At 35.0% G+C, this 22,051-nt stretch overlaps 1 protein-coding gene across 1 annotated transcript in view; it reads left to right on the forward strand.

The window, feature by feature from the left end:
• Nucleotides 1-812: 812 nt before the first annotated feature.
• The window catches only part of LOC129227868 (phospholipid-transporting ATPase VA-like), a 195,687-nt gene continuing 174,448 nt past the window's right edge, over nucleotides 813-22,051 (forward strand). Inside the window, exon 1 of the mRNA XM_054862487.1 lies at nucleotides 813-1,276. Within this exon, the coding sequence (XP_054718462.1) occupies nucleotides 813-1,276 (464 nt within the window). The remainder of the gene's footprint in view (nucleotides 1,277-22,051) is intronic.

Below are 22,051 nucleotides of genomic sequence, written 5' to 3' on the forward strand. Positions count from 1 at the left end.
TTCCCATGTATCAACTTTGGAGAGGGAGAGAACTGAAGAGACTACGTTCATTCACAACACACACAAACTAATTTATTTTCTATATACGGAAACAGTATACATGATGGGCAGCCAATTTGCCCTTTATCCCGAATAGCGGTCAAGAGATATCCATAAATTTATCCCGCTATTCGGTCAGGAGATTTTTTTTGGCAGTCATGCCTTCATAGCTGCCTATAGCCATATGAACTCAGGCGCTCTCATGCATCTGCGCAGTAAGCATTCGCGTAAAGCCCCATTGCGCAATTACGGAGATCCCGAGTTATTAATCTTGGGATCCCTGTCGAGTTTTACGCAATGTAACCACGTGGAGCATATAATTTCTTACAAAATATTATGACGTTGTGTTTACTTGCTGGCTTTTGCAATCTAAATTGATAGTGTGCACTTACAGTTCGAAAATTTGTCTCTTAAAGTATGACATTTTCACAATGTGTTACTTCTGATTACATCGTTTTTACCCCACCACGTACCAGTTATGTAAGCTAACTTTTGGCGAGTCTTGTATCAAGAAAGAACATTGAATTTAGATTTTAAATCAATAATTAGTACGTTTTTTCAAATTTTTGATTTGCGTCACTTTTGTTGCCGGGGTGCGATATACTGGCATATTTTTTTTTTTTTTTTTTAAATTCCGAAAGATGAGAATGTTTGTAATTCCCTGCGGAAGAAGTCCCGGAATTTTCAAAGCTTTGCATCTCTACATGCAGCAGACTTACACTTTTGAATTGATGCTTGTGTGACCATAACCTTTCTCCCTTTTCAGTGAGAGCATGCCGGACACCCGGGCCCAATCCCTTGCCGACTCCGACATCACCGTCCAACATCCTTCCTCCTTCCTGGGGCGCCTCAGGTTCTGGCCCCGAAGACGTCATGGCCAAGACTCTAAGAACATCCGGGTGGTACTCAACAATGCCCTGCTCCCGGACAACCTGCCTTCGAAGCACCACCCGCACCGGGGGTACTCGAGCAACAGGATCCGCACCACCAAGTACACCCTCCTCTCCTTCATACCCAAGAACCTGTTCGAACAGTTCCACAGGATTGCCAACTTGTACTTCATCGGGATTGTGCTGCTCAATTGGGTGCCGAAGATCAACGCGTTTGGCAAGGAGATTGCCATTATTCCTGTGGTGTTTGTGCTGGGCGTAACGGCCGTCAAGGATTGGTTCGAGGATTACCGCCGGTACAAGTCGGACAAGAGGATCAATAACCTCACCTGCCGTGTCTATTGCCGGTAAGAGTTTCTTTTGATCGTTTTATACTACCAAGAGATCCCAAGATTTGTCACGGATGGTGGATCTCTGAGGACTACATAATACAGGGTGTTTCATATTGAAAGGCACAAAAAAAAATGACTTAGTACAAATTTCGTTATTGGTTTCTTTTTTTTTCCCAAAACAAATTAATTTTGAACATACATTTTTCAATTTTTTTCAGCAACAGCGAAAAAATTCCCCAGCTTTGAAATCGCCGCTAAGTGCACTTTTATTAAAAATGGCGCCATTCCCAAAGAAAAAGGAGAACGCAGACTGTGTTTTGGAATGTACCAAAGCAACGCTGTTAATCATCTTTCAAAGATATTTTCACTCAAAATTTGGTAAAGAACATTTGCCTAGTCACAGAACACACATTGCCAGGACCGCGGAGAACCATGGCTCAGTTTGGTCGCCGAGTCCAAATAGTTTAATGTCGTAGTACAAGAAGTTTAAGGAATCTCTATAAAGTTCATTAAACATTTATTGCTTCAATTTACTAACATGACCTCTCGTCGGCCCTACACATCGTGTGTCAAATTGCTTAATTGGTCGTGCTGAGTCAAATATCATCCCATTGCTCTGTTAGTCACCGAGATCCCTATATCTAAACCCTTGCGATTCAGTTCTTGCTCAAACCACTTGCACAAATAAGACATTTTTTCCCATATATTTTCACTTTTGCATTTAAAAATTAGTGATTTATACATGTTGCGGGCGTGACCGTGCGATCATACCCGCAGCTCATGCAAATCATTATTTTTCAAGTACAAAAATATTTTTTTGGAAAGTTAATACTTCATATTATGATACATATTGGTTCCTTACATTCGAATATATCATAATTAAAAGCCAAAGTTCCAAGTTCCGAGAATCAAGTGCAAATATATAGGTAAAAATGTTACACCCACGCAATCGGATTAAGCATACTATAGAATTTTGTTTAAGACAAATCGTTTGTGCCTCCATTGATCCTGTAAGTGACCAGGAAATTGCTGCTAAAGCCTGAAGCAGTAGATAACTGAAGTGCTCGGATCATTAACAAAATTTATTCTGTCTCGACTGTTTTATGAACTAAAATGCCGCTTAAGTATTAATTGTGTCATCGGAGGGCTGCACACATAGAATTTCTACTAAAGCTTAGATAGTTTCGTTTTCAACTTTATTTATTAAAATGAAGTTAACTACATCTGTCACTGGTGTGCTTTCCTTTTTTCCTCATTCAATAACTAACTCTTTGTATATTTGAATTTCGAGAATTATTTATGAAATACATCTTCAAGGTTTTGCATTAAGATACTACCTCGCAAGGTATACTTGAAAGACTACAAACGAGTTCATTTGAGTTTGTACACAATTTTGTACAGCGTACATTGCATATAATTTGTACAGTTGGCAATGCTAACAGGAGATTAGATACAAAGTAATAAGAGGTGGTTGTAGATGGTATTAGATAAAATTCATCTGCAGTCGTTTACTGATTGTTGTATGAACGTAACACGTAGGATGATTAATGAAGTAATACAACAGTATAATGTATAGTGAATGAATATTAACAAGAAATATATACATCAATATTAATATTGTAATATGAAGTTAATAATGCCAGTAATACAATCAAGGTTTTTTTTTTTTTTTGTGTGTGTGTGTGTGTGAAAAAAAAAAGATTATGATGAACATTAGGTGCAATGGAACTATGTTAAGATGAGAACAAAGTGAAAATAATAAAATTATTTTCACCAGAAGATAGTTTTTAAAATGCTTAAGAAACAATGAAAAATTTCCTTTTGATCACTGAGCGACAGGGAAATCTGAAGCGGAGATATATTTCCAAATCGAGAAAAAATCCTGACTGCGCTAATGATCGCGCTAGATGCTGCCTGAATAGAGATGTAGAGTGTGGAACAGTGCTTAATTATTTTCTTATATAGGGGAATATGGGGCAAAGTGAAATGGTGAAATATTTACTCTGCTTTTAGTGCCACCTATCTAATAATATTTTTAACTATGTAGTAACATATGTAATCTATTCCAGTCAAGGAAAAAAATACCTCTGAAAATCAAAGAATATGATAATACAAGCAATTTTTAAAACTTGATACTCAGATTGGAATATTTGTAGTAGATCAAAAATAATTTTTTTGGTATTACTTAGTGATAAGGTTCTTGTTTAACATTTGAAATTTCAGTTGAGACCTACTAATATTCGGTGCAGTATTTGTTTCTTTAATATTTAAGCTTATTTGTATTTTAAATGCTTTGTAGTTAGTCAAGTGGATGGGGCAAAGTAAAATAGTTCAGTTCACTTACTTATTCAGTCTTTTATCAAATCACTTACGAATTCATTTATTAATTAGTTCACGTACATTCCTTCATTCAATGATTCCCTTGTTTATTCATTCATTCACTATTTTATTTACTTTTTTTTCATATATTAACTTCTTTATTAATTTATGGATCGTTTATTATTTCATTTATTCATTAATTCTTTTATTTACTCAGATATTTAATCAAAAATATCTTAATTATTGAAAAGAAAATAATTAGAAAAATGTTTCATTTTCCACTTTGCCCCATAAAAGCAAAAAGTTAAAAATTTCCACCTTTTATTGGAGGTAAAATTTTTCTATCAAAAATACAAAATAATGTTTCAACACAAGTTTTATTATAAACTAGTGGTACCCGCACGGCTTCGCCCGTAATAAAAAAACTAAAAGGTCTTTTGGTTCGCCTGTATTTACAAATAATGTATGGTGAATTTTATCGCCAATTGGCTTGTACTCACGTTACGGTTCCACGTTATGATAATTTCGTATCTCGCCAATTGGCTTGTGCCCATGTTACGGTTCCACATTATGATAATTTCGTAATTTACTCGTCCATCTTATGATATTTTTGTTCTTAAAATTGGAATAGAAAAATAACCACATCGAGTTTTCGAAAAATCGCTTCCAGGTGCACACCCCCACGCTACAAACTAACTTTGTGCCAAATTTAATGAAAATCGGCCGAACGGTCTAGGCGCTATGCTCGTTACAGAGATCCAGACATCCTCCGGACAGAGAGACTTTCAGCTTTATTATTAGTAAGTAATAAGGACTGCATTGTTTTTTCTTTAGGTACTGTAATTTTCAGAAAAAAAATTCCATTTGTTCATTTTGAAAAAAGGAAGTTATCTTAACCATTTTATTTTGCCTCACATTTCCTTATTTATCAAAACTGAACATTTACCTATGTGGATTGTCTTTAAATTTTCACATGCATCATCCCATAATTTGTTAAATTTAACATTGTTGAGTATGCACAAAGGGATAGCTTATTTATTATTATTATTTTTTTAAGTGCTTAATTATGCAGCGAGATTTTCCATGAACGCAATGAAACAAATAGAAATCACTCGTAATTTTTGTTGTGCTTCGAGTGTAGGATGCTTGATTAGAAATGACCATTTTGAAGTAATTGAAATAGTGATCCAAAAAGTCATCTAAAGTTGTAGCAGCCTCTTAAAGTATTGAGAAAAATATCATCTGCTAGTTGAAAGTGAATTTATTTTAAAAAATAAGCGTAATTATTCCATTTCTATAGTTTTTATCTATCGTCTTCCAAACATTGCTTATTAAGGTAAGGTTATCATTCCCAAAAAACGATTTTAAGCATCCCTTAGTTACAGCGCGTAGTTGTGCTACGATGTTTTCATCTCGATTGCGACAAGTCAACAACGTAAGCATTGAAATTTTGCCCTTTATCTAAGTTGCTTAATTTCAGATCTACTGCGCGTGCGCGCAGTGAAAAGCTTCCCCTTGTTATCCCACGACTCGTAACCCCCTAAGTCGAAAACCCTGTAATTTCGGCTTTGCGACAACAGGCGTGTCGTCACAGGGAAACTCAATCTACAGAGCAAATTTAAAAAATACCCCTGTATATATGAGGCAGTGAGAAGCAAAGGGATATAAGTGGACATTTTCAAGTTTTGAGTAAAACGCGTTTAAAGATTAGCTCCTAAGTAGACTTTCATTGATTTTTTTTTTTCTAAATCGTACTGTATAGAGCAATTACCAGGTCTACTAGTACTATCTCTTGCCCCAAGATAGAGAAGGGGTTCACCTACCATGTGTACTGGTTATCTCCAAATTTTTAATTTTGCCACTTACATACCATTGCTTCTCACTGCCTCACATGTAATTTAAAATGTGTTGACGTCAATAATGCTGAAAGGTTTGTGTGTCAATTAAAAGTCATTAAAATCGCTAGAAATAATGTTTTTCATCTTCACCATAATTGTTTAGAAAGTTCTTTCACGTGTTTAAAATGTATGTTTTTTGAACAAGTTATTTTAGGCTTCAAAAAAGTCTGCAATGTCTGTAATATTCTATGAAAATATTTAAATGCCTTGTCTTCAGGATACCTTTTTTTTTTTTTTTTGATAAATTTTTGGACCTAAATGTCCTATGATTTGTTCTTTTTTTTTTTTTTTTCAATCTTAAAGATCATTAATTTATCGGTTAGTTTTCTTTTTTAAGTTATTTGATTTCGGTAAAATTAATTTCTTTCTGTTAAACCACTCTATTGTTTGAAGAAAAAAAAATTTAAGTTTATAATTTTTTAATATATTTTTAGTCTATTAAAAAGGGGTTTTTTATTATTGTCATCATTATTATTATTATAAAAATAGTTTCAGTGCTTCGGGGGGGGGGATCTAAATTATTTTTGGAAAAATATAATAGAATCTTAAGCATCACTAAATGCAACTATAAGTTTTTTAAGCTCTTAATTTTCCTATCTCTTTTTTATTTATTTTTATTTTTTCAAGCAAGCTTCGTTGGCTGGGGGCTGGCTAAAGAAGCGAGAAGCGGCCGAAACCGCTAGTTTACATTTTCTTGGCCGCTTTAAAATTGAGGTAGTGATAAGTAAAGGGATGCTAGTGACAAAATTTAAAAAAAAAATGGAGATAACCAGTACAAATGGTAAGTGAAACTCTCCTCTGTCTTGGGGTAAGAAATGGTACTAGTAGCCCTGTAGGTGCTGCTGTATACCATGATTTAGAAAAGAAAAGATCAATGAAAGCCTACCTAGTAGCTGATCTTTAAACGCGTTTTACTCGAAACTTAAAGTAGTCCACTTGCATCCCTTTGCTTCTCACTGCCTCAATTAACCTTAATCTTCAGATAATAAGATAAACGGCAACTTTTGAGTGTTGTAATCAGGAAATGATATTATAACTTACTAGCATTCCCGTACCCGGCATTGCTCGGGTAATGGAATTAGCAGGGTTTAACAGTGCTTGGTGCACCTAGTTTCGAAAATCCGCTATAATAATTACTTATTACCTATAACTTTTTCTAATTTGGGGAGGATCCCGGAGCCCCTGGACTCCTTACATATATGCCTTTGTCCTTAACCGATCTTTAACTAATATTAACGATCCTTTTAAAGTATTGATTATCTTTGCAAACACAGGCCATCCACATTTTATCGATATACCTATGTTTAAGCAAGAACTTCTTTGTATACAACATTTTTAGTTTTTTTTCCTGGTGCTAAAATTATTAAGCTGCTTGATGAACTGACTTTGGAGCAAGCTACATAACATTGGCCGTGTGAAAAAAAGTCTTCTCTTAAATTGGTCCCTGCTACTTTTAAGGTCAGTCCTTGTGACTTATTAATGGTTATTGCAAAGCAAACTTTAACAGGAAACTGCACTCTTCTAAATTCAAAAGGATAGTCCGCCTGTGATGATGTTCTTAAAAACTTCGTTTCTAGTTTTGAGAAAATGAAAGCAAAAGACAGAAACATTATGATTTGACTTGAGAAAAGCCTCGAAGAACCACGTGAGAAACAAAAACAATATCAAATTTATAGTTCGCTATCGACCAAAAGTTGAGATGAAGTACTGAATAATGATTTGAATGGAGGAAAGCCTTCGAAAATAAGGGATTTGAATTCAATGACAGGTTTTAATTTCGCAGAAATTAAGAGGTTTTAATTAATTTCTCCCGAACTAATTGAGATTTCGAAAAATCCTTTCTTAGTGGTTACTTTCGTAATCATGCGGACATGCCTGCCAAATTTCAAGTCTGAAGCTTCTGCGGTTTCGGCTGTGCGTTGATATATATATATATATATATATATATATATATATATATATATATATATATATATATATATATATATATATATATATATATATATGTTATCTCAGGACATTGATTTTTATATATTAAGATTTCATACTTTTTGTGTGAATAATGCTTGTAGAAATAGTCGTTAAGATAATAAAAGCGTTTTTTATATTTTATGCAGCTATGATTGAAAGGAAATATAGAGCTAACCATTTGAGTTTACATTAATTTTTATCATATTGAAAAATGAAAAATACGCATAGTTAAACATAAATTTGTAAATGTGGGCAGATATTAATTAAAACCTAGTTTGGGATGACGTTTTTTAAATACTCTCATTATTAGACAATTTATTTATTTTTTTCAATTTACCAAAAGTCACTGTTTAACGTCATATATTCACTAATTTTCTCCCCAATCAATCACGAAATCTAATCTTATCTTCTCGCAACAGTGGCGTGCATTCATTAAGTCCCAAAACAGCGCCGATGAATGAATAGCGGCTGACTTCTTGCGCCCTCCGATTGCGCTGACTCAGAGTCATCTTCCGCCTCCAATAACTGTCCCGATAAAGCGACACGCGGCCTTCGCCCTTGACGATTTGTGTGTGTGTGGAGTACAGCTGTTCCGGATCTTGTCGCCGATAAAATGGAAAAATGCTTCTATTTATTTAAATGGTGTGTACTGTACGGGCTGGCATTTTATTAACTGGGTGTTCGCTGCAGTTGCCTTTATTTCTTCGATGACAAACGAATAATCGCTGCTGCTATATTAAATGTTGTTTTGATTACATTTAATTTTGCGTTTAGTGATTTTTCACCGCTCCACATTGTTATCTCGTATCTACGTTCTTCCTGAAACGCAGGGGAAGCTGCTGTACCCACGGACAAAATTTACTTTTCAATAGGGACGTTGCAACCTATTAAATGTTTATATTTTGACTATTGGATATTGTTAAGTGACCCTCAAAACTAAAAAATTCACCATCGCCGAATTTTAAAACACCGTGATTGATTTTTAATGAATTTTTAAAAATCCATGCACAAAAGAGCGCGTTTCTGAAACGTCACGAGCTTACGTCACAGGGCACTAATGGGCAGCCTTCCGCCGAAGATCCCTTGTTTTCGCTACGGACATTTTGAGCGCGCTGATATTTTTATTTTTTAAAAATTCGATAATCCTTTTGAACACACTATGGAGGCCGGATTCGTTAAAGCACAATCTAATAATCTTCCTCAAGTAACATCAATGATGGTATTCGAATATTTCCGAGAGGATGAGAGGTTTTATGTTCCAGAAACGCGAGGAGCTAAATGCGTGGAGGTAAGCCTTACGTTTCGTCTTCGAAGCCAACTGCACGTCCTTCGGCTTCTCCCGTGGCGGAAGAGCGCATGACGTCACTTCCTGTGCCATTTGACGTCACAATTGCTTGAACTTTAAAAATTAGTTTTAAAAAAAACTACTTATCGTATCGCAAAAAATTTTTCACCTATGATGTTCATACATGTTACTCTATCATATGAGGCCCCTAGTTTCAAAACCGAATACTTGTAGGAGCGGACAAACGCTCAACTTGTAAAAAGTCCGGTTTTTAAACTGAGGCAGACCTTCCCGCCCCATTTCAAGGGGGAAAGAAGCGGTTTTTGAACCTAATATTGAACAGGCAAATAGGCCTTATGATTCTCTACAAGATTAACAAAAAAAAAAAAAGAAAATCGAATTTTTTGCAAGTATCCGGTTTTGAAACTAGGGGCCTCATATAGTAAAAATAAATTGAAAAATCGAAAACTTCCCTATTTTTGCTGTTCTGTGGGAATGGGTAATCGATCGGAAAACTTTTCTGGTAGATAGTACAACTTATCATCTAATTTGGCAATTTTTGTAAGGTGAAAAGGTGAAAATCTCGAATCTTTCAACCTCAAAAAGAATTTCTTGAAAACCATCTTTTTTGTCCGTGGGTACAGCAACGCATTCACCCCGCGGACAGGTGCCTTTGTACTCATAGACATATAAAACAGTAATATATAAATAGGTCTGAGGAACTCAATTATATTCAATACATTTTCATAAGCCATTTTATGTTGAAATACTTCAAACATCCATTGAAAATAACATTAAAAAGCATATCCAACAGAAATTAAACTTAAAAAATTAATCGGAGGTTCTTTTTCATTTTTTTTAAAATTTTCCTTAATTTTTAACGTAGTGAACTCTTTAAAAAAGTTACAAATCTTGAGAGAGTTAATGATGTCATGAATAATTAATATGTTTTTAAACAAAAAAATTACTAGATTCATGATAGTATGGCTCTCTATGTACTTGCATAATAACTTCGATTTATACGCGAATTGAAACCTTTAACCAAAATTAACCCATTACAAAAGAAAAAAAAAACTCAGTTTAGATTAAACCAACAAAAATCTAGAAAAGTCGACTTCAAATACAAATAGGTGGGATTGACGGTCTGTAAATCCTACAACAGGTGTGAGAGTTACTTCAACACTATATTTTCAAGTCGTACTTGAAATTCATCATCATTGTGAAAAGCAAATTTTGGACGTTGATGACAAGGCAACCATTTTGAGGAATCAGCCGCTTTAATGAATCAAATTGTCAAAAACAGAACAAAATCCAGCTTTTTTGAATCAGCCGCTTTTTAGAATCAAAATTGTTTAGAACAAACGTGATTCATATGAGCAGCTGCCACTGTTGCTGGTAAAGAACAGAACGACCTGTTGCCGGACGGTTACCAATAGTAGAATGATCAAAAGCACATTAATCTGCTTCCGATCGGCTCTAGAGGTGTTAAAATCATTTCCATGTCCCGCGGGATGTCGTAACAAACAAACAGACAATTATCTCAAAGAGATGTTAATAAGAGGGAAACGTTGTTAATGAGAGGGAAACGTTGCCCTTCGGTCGGGGTGCAGCTGAAAGAGAAAGCGGAATTCCTATTCAGCGGACCGCCGATTGTTGATAGCGATGTGGGTCAGCTTTTTACCTGCAGGTCGTAAACAAGGTCTCGTTTATCCTCTAATCTTGCTTTTCGAACGGTATTCACATCTCCGGTAGGCGAGGGGATTATGAAACGTCCTCTCGGAAAACGTTACGAACGCTGGGGAAAGGAAGAAGCGATGATAAAAGGAAAAGTGTAAAATGTTTACTAGGGTGCGTCTTATTTTTAAAGGTGTTATTTTTTCATGAGGCACCCTCTCATTTTGTTCCTTTGGATGAAAAAACAATTCTCATATCTAAAAAATAAAAATTGAATAATATTTAGAGGGTGCTACCACTGCTTTAAAATTTGTCAACTCTCTCTCTCTTTTTATTATTTTTTTTAATTTATTTATTTAGTCTGGATAATAAGTAGCAATCATTGAAAAGTTCGTATTGTCACATGGAAGTAACAAAGAGAAAAATTACAATATTGCTGAATGTGAAAGACCGAAAATGTAAACCTGTGATATGAATGGCATTACCGAACTTTTGGATGCTTTTTTGACATTGTTACATTAAATGACAAACTTGAAATGCTTATTATTTTCTTGTATATATAAGGAATTGGTATTTGTGTTATGTTAAACTACACCAATCTAATTTCATGTTGATTAAAAATGCGACAAGATATATTGGGGAGTTGATTTTTACACCATTTTTTTCACAATGAATGTAATTTTAATCACTGGTAGCACCCCCTAAATTAAGTTCAAAATCTGAAACTTTCATGTGTGTATTTTTTCATCAAAAGAAAGCATTTAAAGGGGTGCCCCATAAGAAATTCAAAACTTTTTTAAAAAGTGCATTATAAGACACACCCTAATGTTTACCTTTCAGGCGGATGAGTTAAAATCGTGAACGCGATGTCGGCATTGTTCAAATAGCAGTGAGAATTGCAGGCACTTGTCTCGGAGTTGACTCCTACTTTGATGCAAAAGAATGTACTTGCAGATGAAAAGTATTTGGAACATCTATTGTCGGAAGTGTGAAGTCATTCCTTACTTAAGATTTTTTCAAATTAAAAAGGGGGTTCCTTGCAGTCTCAAAACAGGTGTCTAGTAGTTCTAATTGCCCTTGTGTAATGATTTTTTACGGTTTGAACTTTGAACAACTTAAATAATTTAAAAAAAACTAGGGGGCTATCGCCCCCTGCTCGCTATCGCTCGCCAACCCCCGGAACTGCTTACGCAGTTCCCTGTGGATCGCTTCGCGATCCATGCTCGCTTCGCTCGCTCGCTGTATGCCAATACATTAGCCTAGCTAAAATTTTCCGTAAAAATTAAAGTTGGTAATTGCATTTAGGTCACCATCCATTTAACCAATATGAAAATTACGTTCATAATGTTAATTTGTCTGCTTTAGCCAGATTTTCGACAGTTTAACTTTGCTGTATGTAAGATGACTGCCTTGGCAATGTGCACAACTTTACCATTATAGATACAAAAGTGTCTGTCATTGCTTTGGAGAGATTGCACTTCTACCTGTTGGTCCGCGGAAGGTATTTTATTTCCCTTCTACCACCCATTGGAAAACCAATGAAGGCATTCCCCTATCCGCCACCTGGGGACGCGCCCTCTAGGGGTTACAGGCTCCCCCGAGGGATGTATTTACATTATTTACACTCTTATATATTTACATATTTACACTCTTATATATTCTAATCTGAGAAAACTTCCTCATATACACAATTAAAAATGTCCCGTTTGGGAGCCACAACTGACACTGCTTCAAAAGATCTTGTTCTTGATAATGCCACATAGAGCTGGCCATGACTAAAAACAGGCTCAGAGAGCACCAAACATATTTTCTCAAACGTTTGTCCTTCTTGTTGTTATTCTGAATCCTTGCCACGTCACGAACAAAAAATGGTTTAACTAAAAACGCGAAAACTCGCCAAGGCTACTTTGCTTGCACAATACTAAAACTACTATAACCCTAAACAAATTTGGCGAAACCTTTCAGCTGAGAATAAAAGGAATAAAGTAAATTCTTTCTCGGTTATTCATTTTGAACTGAACTGTCGTACTGAAGCAGAGAATAGACGACGCTCAAAGCGCCTACGCGTTCAAAACAACATTGCCGATGAACATGATTGTGGAGCAATGTGTGAAGAATGCGAATTTTGTGGTGCTCTTTATTGGCAGAAAGAGCGTAATACTGCAAATAAATATACTAAATGTTGCCATGACGGAAAGGTGCGGTTACCGGCATTGTGTGACGCACCTGATCTGTTGAAGGAACTGCTGACTGAAAATTCCCCAGCCGCTAAAAATTATCGGCAGCGAATCAGAGAATACAACTCTGGAAATGGCTCGTCTTAAATTGGATTCAAGAACGGTTTCCTGCCTTCTTTGAGCTTTTCTTTGCTGATTAAGGTTGAAATGGGCCACAGCCCGACTCAAACTCATCTCAAAAAAAAAAAAAAAAAGTTCGTTGAGTATTCTGTGATTCAAGATTTCAAAACAACGTAGAAGTTTGTTTACATGATTTATCGGCGAAGTGTTGCCAACAGAGGTTTAGAAATTCACCCCTTCATTTGCCGGCACGTAAGAGAATTATATATATAGATAATTATTTTGCGAGTACAAAGTAAAATTGTGAAACTAGAGGGCTTTAAAAAGTAGTTTTATCCTTCTCCTCCTATTCAGGCAAAAATTCAACTTTTTTTCACATTTCTGAAGTAGTACGTTACATGTTCAACCTCCATCAGAGATAACATTGGAAGAAACTTCTTTTTTTTTCTATGATAATTTAAAATTCCAATTCATATGACCAAATCGCGGAGGTTCTCTTGGTTTACCATGTTAGTCAGTGACATAGTCAAGGGTCGCGTTGAGGCACGCTGTCCTGTCCGCCACTATTTTAGTTTCAGCTCCCACCGTATTGTTTCCATTTTAACTCAAGCAAATTTTAACAAGTCGTACTGGGCATCCAGTTTTTTTTAACGTCCCCTGAAGGTTTTCCCCCAGATCCAGAGCTACACCATACCATGATTTGTTTGGTTTTTAAAAGTTCTTGATTTAAAAATAAAAAGAAAATTTAAGTGTTTAAAAAGGTTTATACATGTTGCCGAAATAGCGTAAAAGCTCTAAGGTGACTGCGCCAATTAAGGGCATGTAGATCAACAAGGGCACCCCGCCGCATTTTTAAAGTAGGACAGCAAACATTCGCTATATCGTGATTTTATTTTCGCCAAAAAGCTTAACTGATGATAAAGCATTATCAACAAGGAGTTTTTTTTTTTTTTTTTATCAACAGGTAAAAGTTGTTTCAGGAGAGCCTTTCCCAATTTCCTTGCTTTTATTTTACAGTAAAATTTGTTTCTTTATGGTTCACTTTAGTTTAATAGCATAAAATAGTTGTCCATTGTTCAAGAAAGCGTAATTAATTTGGCTGACGAATTCAAAAAGAAAAATGTCGTTGTGTACCGTCATTTTCTCCTTGAATTTGATAGCCCTATAAAAATAGATTGTAGCACAATAAAACCATGATTGACCTTATTAGGACTGAGGTTTCCTTATCAGGACTCCAAAGTATCGGATGGATGATAGAATATTGTTGCTGCATATACTGCACATATCGCCAACTCAAATGGTGTTCAATACTTTTTATAGGGAAAAAAACAGGAAAATGCGTACAAAAATGCCTATTTTCACTATGTTTCTAAAAACTAGGGGAGGGGTCAATTTCCCCCCTGATTGCCCAAATAACGGGCATGATTTTTTTTGTAACTTCACCTGTAGTTGTGTTGTCCGTTTAATTGAACAATACAAAACTAAACTCCAGGAAGATCCCACGCCTTATCGCCAACTTTTTCCCAGTCAGTTTCTCCTCTCATAGTTCTCATTTTCCGAAACTATAGCATTCTGTTTTCAACACGAGTTGTTTATATGAGTTGTGAATATATTTGTTCTTCGCCCGAACTAGTACTCACAGCTGAATTTAACAATCTGATGAATGCTGTGCTCGTTGATAGAGATAAACCTCATGCTGACTGGTTCTGTGAAAAGGTACGCTCACTAGGAAAAACTCCCACCAATAATTGGAATTTTTCTGGGAAGAAGTTGGTCGTCTTACCATTCTGTTAGCCATCAAATCGCGAAAATTCTCAAACCTTTCGGTTTTCCGCCTGCGGTTTTTACCTATCAACAAGCTTTAATTTTCTGTTGATTCAAACTGCTCTGGTGCTTAAAAAAACACTTGTGAGTTTCTTTATGCAGGTCTACTAAACTCTCTCGGGGAAACATAAAAATTATGTTTTAAAATAAGCGCTACACAAATTCAACGTTGCTTTGCTTTTTGGAATTCCATCTACGTATTAGAAGCTTAGGAAAAGGAAACTCAGACAAAAAATGCTCTCTTTCTTCCTTCTTCTTCAAAGAAAGGAGAGAAAGGGTAAATTTTAGTTACTCGAAATCTTTAAATGCAATCATGAGTCCCCTGCCTTGGGTTTAATTGTGGTTGGTGTGTAGGATCACTATGAAGTATGCATCCATGGCTTTTCTTAATTTTCAGTTCTCCTGTTTCAACTTTTTGGGTAGACCTAGAATTTTGATGTTACCTTGCACATAAAAGTCTAGAGCTGGCTTTGAGACCGAAAGAAAATTTTGTGTTACAATAAAATGTTCTTTGCATCGAATGTTTAATCTGAAACTTGTTATACTAAAATCCCAATTAGTGGTCCTATTTAATGTTCAGATTTGAATCGGAAAACACGGATAATTCAAATTGTGTGTTATTTTTATTGTTATTATTATAATTATTTTTCCTTAAATACAGTGCTGGAAAAAAATTTGCATCACCCTCTCATTTTCACAACAATGGGATTATGTGAGAAGTTTTGGTCGACCGATTAACGATGAATGTATGTGAAATTCTGCAAAACTTATGAAATAAACATTTAACAGCAGGAATCTGATAACATTGTTTACGTAGATCGGGGCTGTTTCCGGGCCAAGGCAAACTGCTGACCCCATGCTCATTTTTACTTCCTTTTACAAAAAAGGAAGTATTGTATTCGCGAAAAAATTTTCACTCAAAAATCGCCCTTAATTTCCATTTTGCTCACCCCCAAATGAATGTTGAGTTTTTTTTTCGATTCGACCACATGCGGAAAAGTGCCTAAGAATGTATAGACACGCGAAATATCCATTTTGACCATCACCGAGGTAATTACAACGACTTTTCTCGTGACGTCTGTATGTATGTGCGTATGTGTGTATGTGCGTATGTGCGTATGTGCGTATGTATCTCGCATAACTCAAAAATGGTATGTCCCAGAAAGTTGAAATTTGGTACATAGACTCGTAGTGGGGTCTAGTTGTGCACCTCCTATTTTGGTTGCATTCGGGTGTTTCTAAAGGGGTCTTTTGCACCTTTTTGGGGGGAAATCATTGTTAATTTCGATGCAAACTCAAGTGGTGTTATAATTTGGCGGTCACTTGGCGATATATCGCCAGTCTTTTGGTTGCCAAGTTTTGTCGCCAACTTGGCGAAAAATTTGGCGATTTTTTTTTTTTTTTTAATCTGCTTTCAATGTGGCCATTGCTAGTGATATTTAAAGAGTTAGAGAGAGAATCCCATTAAAATTGCAATAATAGGGAAATAGCATTAAATTGGTGTAAAAGGAAGTCATGTGTGTGTGTGTGTCATCAGCTCGTTTCCATTTCTGAACCTGCGTGTGAGTTTATAGGAAAAAAAAAAACTTAACCCCATGTCAATTTAAGTCTAATGGCAGGATAAAGGTTTTTAAATTGTTACTTACAGTTTTGCCCTATATCACGGAGCAGAATCATACTGGAAAATGACGTTTGGAACTGAAGTAAAGTTATCCCGGATAGTAGGAAGCAATTTCTCCTCCAAAATGCCAATATACACCTGAGCGTTTACTGTTCCTTGCACAAAGTGAAGCCCACCGACTCCTTGATCAGAAATACATCCCCAAATCATCTGGGATACGGGATGCTTGACTGTGCGTTGAATGCAGTCGGGATAATATTCCTCTCCTTTGCGGCGCGGGTGATGATTTTTTTTTTTTTTTACCACCACTGTACATTTCTACCACTATCTACCACTGAATTTGTTAAAAATATATATTTCCTGTGTTGAAAACTGTTAAACACAGGGTTGTTTGGTTTAAACCACGTTGGTTTAAACCATGGTTTAAACCAATTGGTTTTTAAAAAAAATGGTAAAATACCATTGTTATGTGTCGAGGACTTTTCGGACACCCTGTATATGTAATGTATTCAACTCATTTCATAAATATGTGTATAAATCTTTTTACAATTACATAAAATCAACTTTACACCACAATAACATATGCATAAATACATAGCAACTTTTACATTATAAATTAATATTACTTTTATGTTATTTAGTACTTTGAACAAAAAGCAAGTTTTGAAGCTATTCCAAAGCCTAATCAATTTTTGAGTTATGAATGATATCTAAATGACGAAAATATATGCACTGCACTTTTCTGAAGCTGATTTTAGTAATGTTGAAGACTTTTAAAGACGGTTGCATTGCATTTTTCACATTCTTTTTCCTGGCTTTTCCACCACTCAGTCACTGTTGCAGAAGATATAACGTTTTTGGCAAAAAAAATTTCTTGAAATAGAATTTGCTACACATTTATTTGTCCTAAAGAGTTTGCATTTATTATTTTTTAAACTTCAATGCTGGATGCAACATGTATGCCAGTAAATAAGCTGTAATTTAAGCCATGTTACACCAATTTTTGTATTTTTGATTTGGTTCTTTGTTTTAGCGATAGTCGATATCTTTTCCAAGTCTTTCCAAAATAAGAACGGAGTCGAATATAAAGCAGCACTTTTTTTTTAAAACTTTTTCAGTACAACAGCAATCGATTTTTTGACTGTTCAATCATGTACTGTTGTACATTTTGCTTTTCTTCAATATTTGCTACATTGTGTATATAAAAATCAGCATTAGTAAGATCAGAAAGAAAAAATACGAAAATTGTTCTTTTGAAAAGATTATGCTTAAAAATATAACTTTTACCTTTATTCGATAATTATTCATATTATGTTGGTTTTATAAAGTTTTTTTCTTGGATCTTCATTATATTTTATCTTAACCCGCATCACAACCACTTCTTGAAGTATTTCGTATCATAAAGGGTCTATATATACATGCATACTAATATGTTAATCAAGTCAAACATTTCAATCAATATTTCCCCGCAGAAAGCTATTTTAATTATTTAATTTAGTTACAAGATTTTGTTCTTATCTCTTTAATGTTTCAAGAAATTAGGTATAATGTGACTATTGAATAATTGTTAATTACATGGAACCTCCTTAATTACCTTCCGAAAATTAATTGTTTTTCTCGCAAATAGTATTTAAACCAAAAAAACCCGGTTTAAACCATAAAAACCGGTTTTTTTGGTTTTTTTTGAAAAACCAGTTTTTTTTACCAACTCTGGTTACACATATACATTTCAATATGTACTTTGCCTGGCTAATTATTTGAATATTTGCTTATCCGAATTCGGATCGGTCGCGGCTACGAAGTAAATATAAACACTTGAGTGTTTTTTTTTTTTTTTTTGTTAACAATCTAGAAACTGGTTGTTAACGCGAGGAGAAATGTAGTGCCAAAAGAAGATGAGGATCTGTATTTGGTTTTTTTCTTATACCATCATGGTGAAATTTAATTCCGTGTTTAGCTGAGTTTCTCACTTGGCTAAATAACTGACCGTCCCACACCCCCAACGGTAGCAGTCAAAACTTCTTTCATGTGGTCAGCCAAAAAAAGTCTAAAACTCGCTCTTGGACCGTTGTTACTCTGGTCTCGACGTTATGGAACTCTCAAATACTTCCATAAATTTTAAAGAGACGTTTTATATATTTAATAGATAAATACGTTTGGACAGAAAAGTATCAGAAAATATAACAACGTTATAACGCAAAAAATTTGCAGATTACTGCACTCATGTGTTACTATTTTTTGAGGTAAATGGCATCACCCCGTTATTGCCTATTTTAATAACTTGTCTGTATATATTGGTCAATTCCATGAAAAGTGAAACCAGTAGGTCAAAATTTCATATTGCAGTTATTTTGCTATATTATACATCATTGTATAGCTTGAAATATGTGTTTTCAGAATATTTTTACTCACCAAGCAACCACCTCAACTAGAAAAGCTTCCCGCCAAACAAGGTAAAGAATTTAAAGGATCTATCCATATTTCTGAGGAGTTGAAGGTGGGAGGAGGATCTAACTGAAGTAGGTGTGATGAAAGAGGAGAACAGGGAGGATGATAGTTTGGCAGATACTTGGCGGGCAAACTAGATATCATGACTTTTTATGGCTGAGGGGTTTTTTTTGTGTGTTTAGGATGAAGGCTTTCTTTTTTGTGGGGAAGAGTTAAAGGTTTTCTTGGCGGGGAAATTTTTACAACAGGGTTGTTTTTGCTGAGATTGATATTATTTCTTATTCAAAAACTAACTTAGAGATAAGAATTTGTCCTGTTTAATAGTTTAAACCAAAGTCACTCAGTTACTTTTTATTGTTATTTACTCTCCACAAAAAAAAAAAAAAAAAAAAAAAAAAAAAAAAAAAAAAATAGATTACTGTTTTATTGATGCGTTGAATATTTTATAGTTTTAAAACTTAAATTAAAAAGCATAATTAGATTAGAGCTAAAAGTACTAAATATTAAACTAGCTACATCTGATCCTCAGATAAATCATATTTAGTTTTGAAGCAAGATTAAGATTACTTAGGCAAATGTTGGCCAAAATGCATTTTTCCGATGTCAGCTTCGACCTTTTTTTTTTACCTTTGCCAAAAACGTGCCAATCCTATTAAAAACCGATTGAAATCAAAGGCAACTGTTAAATTTTAAAAGAAATTTGGCAGTTAATATGTTTGTTGAGAGATAGAAAAAATCATCGAAAACTCTCAAACTATAAAAGTACTCGCTTGTAGAAGCCACAACCCCCCTCCATGTTAAAAATTTAAAAAAATTATTTGTAACTGAATAATTCCACTTTTGTTTTGCTTAATTTCCTCTTGGATAGTTTTACTTTCTATGACGCACCAATTTATATTTTATATTTGTTTACATGGCGGTATATGCATGGGGGCTGCTCCCTACCTCCCCAATTCTTTAAAAACTATTAAAATGTAACTTAAAGGGTCAGAATAATGTGTTAATCTAGACCATTGCACTATCTTAACAAAAATTATTTGTATACATAAGCTTTTATCTGCTTTGTGCAATTAGCATATCAGACATGTTACGTCCGTAACACTTTTTTGTTACGTCCGTAACAAATATATAAATTTCTATCATAAATTTTACAAACAATATCCATGAAAACTTAATGGTTTTAGAAAGCTTGAAATCTCTTAAACAAGTATTTCAAAGAAAATTTTAGAAATCTATGAATAATTCACAGGCATATTGGCAATTGTATGACAACGTATACATTTTGCTATTTTCTGAGTTACGTCCGTAAAAGGCAGTTTTTAATTTTTGTTACTTTTTGTAATGAAGCAATCTGCACCCAAATTTTTGATAGCATTAATAACACCAAACTATGCAGCAGAAAAAAAAGTTGTAGCTTTTTATAAAACCAAATTGAAATTATATGCATGTTTAAAGTCTGTGATTGTTGCGTCCGTTACGGTGGAATTGCCCTATTCTTGTGTTTTAATATTCTGCTTACATGTTTCGTTTCAACTAATTTCAACTACTTTTCTTCATTTCTGTCCTTTGCCGATAAAATTCACCAAACCCAAAGATTTGGGTAATTCCAAATGTTCACGGATAAACCCAAAGAGGATGGTAGAGCATTTGTTGTATAACGGACAGCCCGAAACAACAAAGGAACGAATGGGAAGAGGATTGCAGACGTAGAATTCGTGTTTTGGAGGGATTCGCGGCTATATTCGTATTTCTCACGAACTGTACGACCGACCTTGTTCTTGAGTTCCGCGTGGTTCGGCCTCGAGAAAATTAAAAAGCCGATCTTTTCTTTTTCCCGCTCTTTCCAGGAGTCATCTGCTCATGTGGGCGGGAGAAAGTGCCCATCGAAGGCCCTTTCGAAAGGTGATTGATTTGTAACGCGTTTTTGAATACTGAGTGCCTTTACCCAATGTTTATTTACTCAACTCATGGGTGAAGTTGGTTGAACTTCACTCCAATATTTCTACATTATTTCTTTGTACCCCCAAAAAATTCACCCAATGTTATTTCACCCCATTCATGTCACCCAATCTGCCTTCACCCATCTTGATCGGGCTGTTGTTGCAGCCTTTACAAACTCCATCAAGTTATCTACTCAATCAAGGAGTTCTGAATGAAACAGCTAGTTTATTTGTCCTTTAATTGAGCCATTTATTTATTTATTTATTCTTCTTTGTGATAGCTATGCTGGCTATTTTTCATTTTTGTTATCCCGAGTAGTTACACTCTATGAAAGCATTTAGTATTTTATTGAAACACTAGCGGTACCCGCACGGCTTTGCCCGCAGTAGAAAATTCCTCAACATTTGGTTCGCCTGTATATTTACAAACAATGGATGATGAATTTCTCTCCAATTTGCTATGTTCATTTGCTCGCCCATGTTATGGTTCCACGTTATGATAATTTGGTAATTTACTCGTCCATGTTATGATAGTTCGCTCGGTAAAATGTTTTTGAAATTGGGATAGAAAAAGAACAAAATCGAATTTTCGAAAAATCGCTTCGAGGTACTCACCCCTATGCTACGAACTAATTTTATGCCAAATTGCATGAAAATCGGCTGAACTGTCTAGGCGCTATGCTCGTAACAGACAGAGATCCAGACATCCAGTCTTTCAACTTTATTATTAGTAAAGATAAAGATTCAACACAAGACCGAAGCACACAATCATGTGTACAACATACCGACAGCCCGGTAATGACATCCAGAGACTTGCAGTTTGGTCCTTGCTATGGACTCGTCAGTATGGGATAGTCAATAACCAAGCTGAATGCAGATGTTATCTCATTGATTGTAACGTTTTTTTTATCACTTACTGCAATAATAAACAAACTGAAAAAAAATGTCCGAAGCTAAAAAAAAAATAAGCACATCCAGTCCACTAAAAAAAACAAGACAAATATAATTACACTGGAGTGTTCCCAAACTTCAGCCACAAAACTATAGGCATGTACCGACAGCCCAGTTACGACATCCAGAGACTGCAATTTCGTCCCTGGTATGGGTACATTAGTGTGGAATAGTCGGGAACTGAGCTGGAGGGGAGGCAGATGTTTTTTCATTGAAGTTGAGACTACTTACAAATTAGTTTCTAAACTAATTTACCTTACTAGTGGCTCAATTCGTCAAGTAGGGGAGTAGGGAGAAAATAAAATGGTGAAATATTTAATCTGCTTCTAGCTCCACCTATCTGGTATTATTTTAACTATGTTGAACCATATGTAGTCTATTCTAGTCAGGAAAAAAACACCACCGAAGATTAAAGCATTTGGTAGTACAGGCAATTTATTAAGAAATGATACCATATTGTAATATTTTATTGTAAGTCAGAAATTTTTTTTGTTCCTCTAAAATGATAAAGTTCTTGTTATAAACATTTTAAATATTTATTGAGACCTCCTAATATTCAATG

The sequence above is a fragment of the Uloborus diversus genome, chromosome 8, assembly GCF_026930045.1.
Source record: "Uloborus diversus isolate 005 chromosome 8, Udiv.v.3.1, whole genome shotgun sequence".
In the NCBI taxonomy this organism is placed as follows: domain Eukaryota; kingdom Metazoa; phylum Arthropoda; class Arachnida; order Araneae; family Uloboridae; genus Uloborus; species Uloborus diversus.